This window comes from Oncorhynchus tshawytscha, linkage group LG16 (assembly GCF_018296145.1).
Source record: "Oncorhynchus tshawytscha isolate Ot180627B linkage group LG16, Otsh_v2.0, whole genome shotgun sequence".
Taxonomy (NCBI): domain Eukaryota; kingdom Metazoa; phylum Chordata; class Actinopteri; order Salmoniformes; family Salmonidae; genus Oncorhynchus; species Oncorhynchus tshawytscha.
Window position 1 is genome coordinate 17,341,531 of NC_056444.1, and position 12,001 is coordinate 17,353,531.

Sequence of the window (12,001 nt, forward strand, 5' to 3'; positions counted from 1 at the left end):
GAGAGACATAAGACGACAACATAGCATGGCAGCGACACAACATGGTAGCAGCACAAAACGGTACAAACATTGTTGGGCACAAACAGCAAGAAAGTAGGGATTGTTCTGTACAGTACTAAATAAATGCACTGTCACGTTCCTGTTTGGATTGTAAATATGATTTCTATTCAATACAGAGACATGAACCAGTTTGTCTTTCCACTTCATATAAACGTTTTAATGTATATTTTCAAACAACGCGAGACCTGAGCAGTGGATTGGAGTCGTGGTCTGACGTCATCCGAAGATGGCTACTTCGTAAAAGGATTTATAAAATACGGTATTCTCATTTTACACATTTTAAATCCGTCTATATGCTCTGTTTCTACATTTCAGAGGTTTTTAATGTTATGTTTGCACATGTGGTTACCCTCCTGAATGCCCCGTCATTTTAAAATGGACTAACTTCGCTAGTTTACCGCGCTCGTCGTATTTCGAAATAAGAGCGCTTTGTTATTAACAGTAATTTATCCGCGAAATCAACATTTTAAGAGAGATTAAATGGTTTCAAACTTCATAAACGTTTATCTTAATGTACATTTATAATTATAGCATAGGAAATGATTCACAATTAAATTGATATATGAGTAATGGTTCAACAGAACGTAGCTGATTTTCGCGGTTAGCTGTAGGGCAGTTAGCTATGGAACTGAGGAACTTTTATTTTCATAATGTTGGCTAAACTGTTCGATGAGATGAGTGTTGTGGTTGTAATTGTGTATTCATTTCAATCACTTATTTTTATCCCAACAGAACACCCGATACACACTTTCAACCAAACATTAACATTATTATAAAGGGTGAGTACATGTGTGTTTATGTAAATGTGTTATGTGTATCTTGCTGAGGGAGAGAAGGAAAGAACTAGAATGGTAGATGGATAAGCTATTATTATTTGGGGAGAGAAAAGATTGACTGTTTAAACAATAATGTTTTGGTAAAAAGATTAGGGCTGGACATGGAGAAATGTAACCACTCTCAAATTCATAGGAATATGGATGCAAGGACTGACCATCCAAGATATCAACATAGTTTTAATCATGTTTTTAGCTTTTACAGTGTTTGTTTATATGTACAATGTTTACAAACATTGGAGTTAAACAAGCTTATATTTTGGGTTCTGATGAAGTGTGACAGTAAACTAAGCTCATTAGGCATTTCTAAGATATATTCTTCAAGAATCCATGAGGATATATAATTCATTTATACGTCCAGAAATGGATGTAGATTTCCCCTTTAAATACTGTCAGTTTGAGGTTGGACCTGTCCTAGCCTTTCTCAAATATAAACAGCAACAACCTTGCAAGCACACTATCTCCTCTGACATAAAGACCTCCTTAGTAAAGGTATTGCACTGTTAGTTAAAAAACTATCTGGTTGAAATGAATTCCCCTCCCTGCAGTTTGACCCCAGCGTGAACCCGGAAGCAGTAATGTCACAGCTGGCCCACAGCGAGCACCTGTTGGAGCAGCTGCGTTGGCAGCGGGAAAGCAACGTTCTGTGTGACATTACGGTCGTCGTGGGCGACACGCTGTTCCGAGCGCACCGTAATGTCCTGGCGGCGTTCAGCGGGTTCTTCTCCGCACTGCCTGACAGAGGTCACCTGGTCACAACCCTTAACCCGGAGTTTGTCAGTGAGCAGGCCCTGAACACTCTGCTGAAATACATCTATTCTGGAGAACTACTCACTGACAGGTAGGTACATCACTACACTGATGTGTACGAAGCTAATTTAGCAATAGGTGTGGCAATACTATTCATCAAATCAAAAGGTGTGTAAGTGCCCCTACTACTCCTTTTGTATAATATGACTACACCACCATCATACCATCACAATAACTATGTATCACAGGGGGCTGCTGAGGGCAGGAATGGAGTGAATGGAATGGTATCAAACACATGGAAAGCATGTGTTTGATGAGTTCGATTACCATTCCTTTTATTCCATTCCAGCCATTACTATGAGCCCGTCCTCCCAAATTAAGGTGCCACCAAACTCCTGTGCTATGTAGGATACGATATTGTTGTTAATCTGTTGTTTATCTGTTTTAGTTATTGATCTCTTGTTTATTTGTGGTTGCCATGATAACAGTGATGGGTCGGAGGCCGTGCTGGGAGCGGCGGTGTTCCTGGGGATGAGGGAGGCAGAGCGTCACCTGATAGACAAGTCTGACAGCCAACGGGAGATGAGGATAGAGTCAGCCTCACCTACCACCTCCCCCCATTGCTTAGCTTCACCCCCTAGCCCAGAGGCGTTCAAGCCCTTGTCCTGCGTTTCTGGAGGGGGCTCGGTAGAGAGGGAGGAGGAAGAAGAGCGGGGAGATCCAGAGTACACCCCTCCCTCCCCAAGCCCCCCAACATCTCCCCGAAGAGGAGCGAGGAAAAGAAAGGGAAGAAAGCCCAAGGCCACACCTCAAAACCAACCCTTGCCTAGCAACCCAACATCACCTAGCCATGACGACACCCAAGATGACACAACAGTCTCCCAGCCTCAGAGGGGCAGGGGGAGGGGGAGGGGCAGAGGAAGGGGGAGGGGAGGAGGAATGAGGAGGGATCTGTCGTTGAAGGTGTCAGACCTTCAGATCGTTGAGGAGAATGAGACAGACCTCAGCCCTTCATCATTGAAACCTGTCAAGAGGCAAAGGAGAAGCAGTGGAGAGAGGAGAGGAAAGAAGAGAGGGAGAGGCAGAGGCAGAGGAAGAGGGAAACTGAAGGAGAGCAGATCGAGCGATGGAGAGGGGGATGAGTGGAAGGCTGGGTTGAAGAACCAACAGGTGAAAGAGAAGCCAGTGTGTGCTGAGTGTAACAAAGAGTTCTCTGAGATCAGTAGCCTGAGGAGACACATGAGGATCCATAAAGGAGTGAAACCTTTCCAGTGTCTCTTCTGTTCCCGAGCCTTCACACAGGGAAACCAGCTCAAGACTCACCTCCGTATACACACAGGTAAGAGACACACACATAGCTAGCATACACACGGGTAAGACACACATACACACTCCTCCGCATACACGTACAGGTGTGAGACAACCTAACTGTCTCTCTGCCTTTCTAGGAGAGAAGCCGTTTGCATGTTCTCAGTGTGACAAGGGTTTTGCCCAGAAGTGTCAGTTGGTGGCTCACTGTCGAATGTACCACGGAGAAGAGAAACCTTACACCTGTGAACAATGTGGGCTGCAGTTCGCTACCTCATCTAACTACAAGATACACTGCAGGTAGGACTGTGTGTGTCTGAGTGTGCATGCATGTTTGGAGAGAAGACCTATTTGTGTGTATCTATCTACCTGTGTGTGTGTCCATATAGGAAGCACAGTGGAGAGAAGCCTTATGTGTGTGAACAGTGTGGGAAGGGTTTTGCCCAGGCCAGCACTCTGACCTATCACATGAGGATCCACACAGGAGAGAAACCTTACCAATGTGACGATTGTGGGATGGCCTTCTCCGTCTCTTCCTCTCTCATCACACACAAACGCAAACACACAGGTAACACACTGAAGCAAAGAGAAACATTACCAGTTAAATTAGTATTGATGGTGTGTGTGTGATCATGTGTCCCTGTTTTCTCTGACGTGTGTGTGATCATATGTCCCTGTATTCTCTGACGTGTGTGTGAGATCATGTGTCCCTGTATTCTCTGACGTGTGTGTGAGATCATGTGTCCCTGTATTCTCTGACGTGTGTGTGAGATCATGTGTCCCTGTATTCTCTGACGTGTGTGTGCGCGTTTCTGTGTGTTTTCCAGGTGAAGCTCCACACGAGTGTCTGGTGTGTCAGAAGGCCTTCATTACCAAACGAGAACTCAACAAACACTCCCGCATCCACAACGGTGAGTCTACCGAACACACACACACGTGAGAACCAACCACTTTGAATACTTAAATCTATCCAAAAGAAAAGATGACAAGCAAGCTGTCTGTTAGTTGTGTAGATCTACTGTGTTCTAGAAGGGCACCTGTCCTGGAGTGGCGAGTAAACACAAGATGGAGAGAGTCACTTGGAAGAGGAGAGAGAGAGATGTAGGTAAAGAATAGAGGATGGAGAAGAAGGGACCATATAGAAGTGTAGCGGGAAGAAGGTAGAAGATGGAAGCGATGGATAGACTGATAAAGGAGTTGATATGGAGATTATAGATGTTGCTGAGTTTTTCCTGACCATGCGACTTGACCAGGAAAGACTCCTGGGCCTAGTTGTAGAGAATGGGGAAAGATTTGGGTGTGTGTGTTTGCTGTATGTGTGTGTAGGTGGAGACTCAGCTGTTAAGCAGCGTGTGACATGTGAGCTGTGTGGAAACACCTACGCTGGCCTGAGCAGCCTGAAGAAACACCAAGAGAGACAACACTTAGGTGAGATGTGTGTGTGTGTGCCAACTTATCCTTTTGGCCATCTATGTTAACCTGTGTGTGTGTTCTCCAGTTCCAATGGCGGTTCCAGAATGGGTTCTCCTCCACAACATTCCTATCGACCACCAAGGGCTAATCTCCCGCGATGCGCCCAGCCCCATGCACGAGGAGCCAGGCAACCCTGACCCCGAGGAGCCAGGCAACCCTGACCCCGAGGAGCCAGGCAACCCTGACCCCGAGGAGCCAGGCAACCCTGACCCCGAGGAGCCAGGCAACCCTGACCCCGAGGAGCCAGGCAACCCTGACCCCGAGGAGCCAGGCAACCCTGACCCCGAGGAGCCAGGCAACCCTGACATCGAGGAGCCAGACAACCCTGAACCAACGACCCCTAACTTGAGCCCAAACCCTCTCAGTGTTCTAGTAGAACAGTTGCGTACATCTTCCTCCAACTTCTCTTCCTCACTCTCCCACTGTGATCCAGCCTACCCTGTCGAAGACATGGAGCAGATCATCATCATTAGAACTTTGGACAATGACCCCTGCCCTGACCCCTGACTCAACCACCTCTGACCCCCTCACCCAGATCCTAACAGAACTCTCTCAGGCTTGGAGTGGATCCAACCTTTTTGAATGGATCAACGGGACCTACAGGATCCAATATGAATCAGCTGTAGTGTCAGATATAGAACTGTGAATAGTGTGGATGTTGACAAATCATATATGTAATTACATTTACATTTTAGTAAGGTAGCAGACGCTCTCATCCACAACGACTTACAGTAGTGAGTGCATAACTTTTTGTAATTCACTCCATCTTTTAATGAAATGAACTCATTCAGATCTAAACATTTATTTTATTGTATGTTTGAAATGTTTATTACTAGAGATAATCACTGAGGACCTACCCACAGAACAGCCAGGCTCACCATCTCCTGGCTTTGCATTTCTCTACACATCCTGAATCGTCCTCTGTTCAATGTTCTGGTTTTAATCCCACGTCTCAGTAACATGGGGTTTAATGTCTTATGGAATCTAGAGGTAGTATTGAGATGGATGGATATTTATGAAAAGTCAAGGTTTTTAATTCAACAGCTCTATTCTTTATTCACACACCTTGAATTTTTCCCCCCAAAATTGGTGTTACAAAGTGGGATTAAAATGGATTTAATTGTAATTTTGTGTCAATGATCTACACAACATACTCTGTAATGTCAAATTGGAAAAAAAACATTCTAAGATGAGTAAAAAAATATATGTGAAAAATACAACACTTACAGTTGAAGTCGGACGTTTACATACACTTAGGTTGGAGTCATTTTTCAACCGCTCCACAAATTTCTTGTTAACAAACAATAGTTTTGGCTAGTCAGTTAGGACATTTGCTTTGTGCATGACACAAGTAATTTTTCCAACAATTGTTTACAGACATTATAATTCACTGCATCACTCATAATTTACTGTATCACAATTCCAGTGGGTCAGAAGTTTACATACACAAAGTTGACTGTGCTGTTAAACAGCTTGGAAAATTTCAGAAAATTATGTTATGGTTTTAGAAGCTTCTAATAGGCTAATTGACATCATTTGAGTCAATTGGAGGTGTACCTGTGGATGTATTTCAAGGCCTACCTTCATACTCAGTGCCTCTTTGATTGACATCATGGAACAAATCTAAAGAAATCAGCCAAGACCTCATAAAACATTTTGTAGACCTCTACAAGTCTGGTTACCAAACGCCTGAATGTACCACGTTCATCTGTACAAACAATAGTATAAACACCATGGGACCACGCAGCCGTCATACCGCTCAGGAAGGAGATGCGTTCTGTCTCCGAGAGATGAATGTACTTTGGTGCAAAAAGTGCAAATCAATCCCAGAACTACAGCAAAGGACCTTGTGAAGATGCTGGAGGAAACAGGTACAAAAGTATCTATATCCACAGTAAAACGAGTCCTATATTGACATAACCTGAAAGGCCGCTCAGCAAGGAAGAAGCCACTGCACCAAAACGTCCATAAAAAAGCCAGACTATAGTTTGCAACTGCACATGGGGACAAAGATCGTACTTTTTGGAGAAATGTCCTCTGGTGTGATGAAACAAAAATAGAACAGTTTGGCCATAATGACCATCGTTGTGTTTGTAGGAAAAAGGGGGAGGCTTGCAAGCTGAAGAACACCATCCCAACCGTGAAGCATAGGGGTGGCAGCATCATGTTGTGAGGGTGCTTTGCTGCAGGAGGGACTGGTGCACTTCACAAAATAGATGGCATCATGAGGAAAGGAAAAGTATGTGGATATATTGAAGCAACGTCTCAAGACATCAGTCAGGAAGTTAAAGCTTGGTCGCAAATGAGTCTTCCAAATGGACAATGACCCCAAGTATACTTCCAAAGTTGTGGTAAAATGGCTTAAGGACAACAAAGTCAAGGTATTGGAGTGGCCATCACAAAGCCCTGACCTCAGAACAGAGAAAGAGTGTACGAGCAAGGAGGCCTACAAACCTCACTCAATTACACCAGCTCTGTCAGGAGGAATGAGCCAAAATTCACCCAACTTAAATGTCAGGAATTGTAATAAAATAAAAAAAAGTTGAAATGTATTTGGCTAAGGTGTATGTAAACTTCCGACTTCAACTGTATATAACTTGATTAGATAAGTATTACAACCCCTGAGTCAATACATATTAGAATCCCCTTTAACAGTGATTACAGCTGTGAATCTTTCTGGGTAAGTCTCTACGAGCTTTGCACACTTGAATAGTACAATATTTGCACATTATTTTCAAAATTCTTCAAGCTCTGACAAGTTGGTTGTTGATCGTTGCTAGCAATGTCATAGACCGGGGTGGCAGGGTAGCCTAGTGGTTAGAGCATTGGACTAGTAACCGAAAGGTTGCAAGTTCAAATCCCCGAGCTGACAAGGTACAAAATCTGTTGTTCTGCCCCTGAACAGGCAGTGTTCCTAGGCTGTCATTGAAAATAAGAATTTGTTCTTAACTGACTTGCCTAGTAAAATAAAGGTAAAATTAAAATGTAAAAAAACTTACAAGCCGATTTAAGTGAAAACTGTAACTAGGCCACTCAGGAACATTGTCTCGGTAAGCAACTCCAGTGTAAACTCAGCAAAAAAAGAAACGTCCCTTTTTCAGGACCCTGTCTTTCAAAGATAATTCCTAAAAATCCAAATAACTTCACAGATCTTCATTGTAAAGGGTTTCATAAACACTGTTTCCCATGCTTGTACAATGAACCATAAACAATTAATGAACATTCACCTGTGGAACGGTCATTAAGACACTAACAGCTTACAGACGGTAGGCAATTAAGGTCACAGTTATGAAAACTTAGGACACTAAAGAGGCCTTTCTACTGACTCTGAAAAACACCAAAAGAAAGATGCCCGGGGTCCCTGCTCATCTGCGTGAACGTGCCTTCGGCATGCTGAGGACTGCAAATGTGGCCAGGGCAATAAATTGCAATGTTCGTACTGTGAGACGCCTAAGACAGCCTACAGGGAGACAGGACGGACAGCTGTGTAACCACGTGTAACAACACCTGCACAGGATCGGTACGTCCGAACATCACACCTGCGGGACAGGTACAGGATGTCAACAACAACTGCCCGAGTTACACCAGGAATGCACAATCTCTCCATCAGTGCTCAGACTGTCCGCAATAGGCTGAGAGAGGCTGGACTGAGGGCTTGTAGGCCTGTTGTAAGGCAGGTCCTCACCAGACATCACCGGCAACAACTTCGCCTATGGGCACAAACCCACCATCGCTGGACCAGACAGGACTGGTAAAAAGTGCTCTTCAATGACGAGTTGCGGTTTTGTCTCACGAGGGGTGATGGTCGATTTCACGTTTATCGTCGAAGGAGTGAGTGTTATACCGAGGCCTGTACTCTGGAGCGGGATCGATTTGGAGAGTCCGTCATGGTCTGGGGCGGTGTGTCACAGAATCATCGGACTGAGCTTGTTGTCATTGCAGGCAATCTCAACGCTGTGCATTACAGAGAAGACATTCTCCTCCCTCGTGGTACCCTTCCTGCAGGCTCATCCTGACATGACCCTCCAGTATGACAATGCCACCAGCCATACTGCTCGTTCTGTGCGTGATTTCCTGCAAGACAAGAATGTCAATGTTCTGCCATGGCCAGCGAAGAGCCTGGATCGCAATCCCATTGAGCACGTCTGGGACCTGTTGGATCAGAGGGTGAGGGCTAGGGCCATTCCCCCAAGAAATGTCCAGGAGCTTGCAAGTGCCTTGGTGGAAGAATGGGGTAACATCTCACAGCAAGAACTGGCAAATCTGGTGCAGTCCATGAGGAGGAGATGCACTGCAGTACTTAATACAGCTGGTGGCCACACCAGATACTGACGGTTACTTTTGATTTTGACCCCCCCCCCTTCGTTCAGGGACACATTATTCCATTTATGTTAGTCACATGTCTGGAACTTGTTCAGTTTATGTCTCAGTTGTTGAATCTTGTTATGTTCAAACAAATATTTACACATTTAGTTTGCTGAAAATAAACGCAGTTTACGGTGAGAGGACGTTTCTTTCTTTGCTGAGTTTATATTTGGGCTTGTGTTTCAGGTTATTGTCCGTAATTTCGATTAAGACAATGAGCACGCTAGGACGCATGTAACGTTAGTCAATATAACTATTTGTTTTGTACTTTTGAAATGTACAGCGACAGAATTCAGAGCATGCGCTGTTTTTACAGTGCTCTCCCTATACCCCAAGTTAGAACCATAGGATAAATAAAGGGGGCATATACTGTAAGCAGACAATGAAAGCACTTAAAATATTAGATTATTAGAACAGGATAGAACAGCGGCGTCTGGTAAGACAAGGGGCGGCGGACTATGTATTTTTGTAAATAACAGCTGGTGCACGATATCGAAGGAAGTCTCGAGCTATTGCTCGCCTGAGGAAGAGTATCTCATGATTAGCTGTAGACCACACTACCTACCGAGAGAGTTTTCATCTGTATTCTTCGTAGCTGTTTACATACCACCACAGTCAGAGGCTGGCACTAAGGCTGCATTGAATGAGTTATATTCCACCATAAGCAGACAAGAAAACGCTCACCCAGAGGCGGTGCTCCTAGTAGCCGGGGACTTTAATGCAGGGAAAGTTAAATCTGTTTTGCCAAATTTCTATCAGCATGTTAAATATGTAACCAGAGGAAAAATAACTCTATACTCCACACACAGAGACACATACAAAGGACTCCTTCGCCCTCCATTCGGCAAATCTGACCATAATTCTATCCACCTGATTCCTGCTAATAAGCAAAAATGAAAGCAGGAAGCACCAGTGACTAGATCAATAAAAAAAGTGGTCAGATGAAGCAGATGCTAAGCTACAGGACTGTTTTGCTAGCACAGACTAGAATATGTTTCGGGATTCTTCTGATGGAACTGAGGAGTACACCACATCAGTCATTGGCTTCATCTGTAAGTGCATCGATGATGTCGTCCCCACAGTGACCGTACGTACATACCCCAACCAGAAGCCGTTGATTACAGGCAGCATCCGCACTGAGCTAAAGGCTAGAGCTGCCGTTTTCAAGGAGCGGGACTCTAACCCGGAAGCTTATACGAAATCCCGCTTTGCCCTCCGACGAACCATCAAACAGGCAAAGCATCAATACAGGACTAAGATTGAATTGTACTAGACCGGTTCTGATGCTTGTCTAATCTGGCAGGGCATGCAAACCATTGCAGACTACAAAGGGAAACACAGCCAAGAGCTGCCCAGTGACACGAGCCTACCAAACGAGCTAAAGTACTTCTATGCTCGCTTCGAGGCAAGTAACACTGAAACATGCATGAGAGCACCAGCTGTTCCAGAAGACTGTGTGATCACGCTCTCTGCAGCCGATGTCAGTAAGACCTTTAAACAACATTCACAAGGCCGCAGGGCCAGACGATTACCAGGATGTATACTGCGAGCATGTGCGGACCAATTGGCAAGTGTCTTCACTGACATTTTCAACCTCTCCCTGTCCTTGTCTGTAATACCAACATGTTTTAAGCAGACCACCATAGTACCTGTGCCCAAGAACACTAAGGTAACCTGCCTAAATGACTACTGACCCGTAGTACTCACGCCTGTAACCATGAAGTGCTTTGAAAGGCTGGTCATGGCTCACATCAACACCATCATCCCAGAAACCCTAGCACACCATGACAGTCGTGTAGAGGGCACATCAAAACATATTCCACCTCAGGAGACTGAAAAGATTTGGCATGGGTCTTCAGATCCTCAAAAGGTTCCGGAGCATTCTGACTGGTTGCATCACTGCCTGGTATGGCAACAGCTCGGCCTCCGGCTGCAAGGCACTACAGAGGGTAGTGCGAACGGCCTAGTACATCACTGGGGCCAAGCTTCCTGCCATCCAGGACCTCTATTCCAAGCGGTGTCAGAGGAAGGCCCTAAAAATTGTCAGACTCCAGTCACCCTAGTCATAGACTGTTCTCTCTGCTACCGCACGGCAAGCGGTACCGGAGCGCCAAGCCTGGGTTCAAGAGGCTTCTAAACAGCTTCTACCCCCAAGCCATAAGACTCCTGAACATCTAGTCAAATGGCTACCCAGACTATTTGCATTGCCCCCCTTACATCACTGCTACTCTCTGTTGTCATCAATGCATAGTCACTTTAATAACTCTACCTACAGTACATGTACATACTACCTCAACTAACAGGTGCTCCCTGCACATTGACTCTGTATCAGTATCACTTGTTACTTATATCTCTTATTCTTATCTGTATGAAGAGGGGTAAATAGACCAAATTATTAGGGTGAGGCACATGGACTAACATCTTACTACACAGCATACACTTAGTATTACTTTCTAAGCTACAGTATACATATCTCCCTGGCATATTACATCATTTATGAAGCAGCATACAAGTCATTTTTGGACTCGGCTCAGTTGAACAGGAAGGTGGCGTGGCGATCCTCCGAGTTAACAGTTGTTTGGTGCGCGGCACAAATCATGCTTCATTGACAGCATGGCCGATGTTGAACGTTATTTATTTTAAATTTGGAAAAGAGCCCCCTAATCCCAGATTTGGGACCACACAGCCACTGTCACTGATTCCTGGAATATATATTCTTTCTCTTTTCTTCAAACAGTCATCTTTATTCAATATTGATTAATTATTGCAATATAGAAACCCGTCATTATTGTCCCTACCCTTTACAGACCATGCTTTCCCTTATATATCTGATACCAAGATTGCTCAGTCATAGCTGGTTCAGATTTTAATTTGTAAAAATTTTGAAAAACATAACTCCACTTTGACATTATTTGGTATTGTGTGTAGGCCAGTGACACAAAATCTCAGTTTAATGTATTTTAAAATCAGGCTGTAACACAACAAAATGTTGAAAAAGTCAACGGGTGTGAATACTTTCTGAAGGCACTGTAGATGCACCACTATGCTTAGATTTGACCCTTTTAACATTTGACATTAGTGTGGATTGAAGAAAGTTAACGTTTTAAAAAATGTGTGTTTTTTTATCATCAGATATTTAATAATTCAAATGAATGTTGGGTGCGCGTTTCTTCGCTTGCATTTTTGATTTTACAAGCGCGAGGGCGCGCCTG

The 12,001-nt window shown here is 44.3% G+C and overlaps 1 protein-coding gene across 1 annotated transcript; it reads left to right on the forward strand.

The window, feature by feature from the left end:
* Positions 1 to 61: 61 nt before the first annotated feature.
* Positions 62 to 5,550, forward strand: LOC112215427 (myoneurin). Its single transcript, XM_024374458.2, has 9 exons — positions 62 to 319; positions 793 to 839; positions 1,442 to 1,734; positions 2,132 to 2,982; positions 3,092 to 3,251; positions 3,341 to 3,519; positions 3,779 to 3,862; positions 4,278 to 4,379; positions 4,450 to 5,550. Exons 3-9 carry the CDS (start codon positions 1,472 to 1,474, stop codon positions 4,929 to 4,931), a joined length of 2,121 nt encoding a protein of 706 aa, XP_024230226.1. The 5' UTR covers positions 62 to 319; positions 793 to 839; positions 1,442 to 1,471; the 3' UTR covers positions 4,932 to 5,550.
* The last annotated feature ends 6,451 nt before the right edge of the window (positions 5,551 to 12,001 follow it).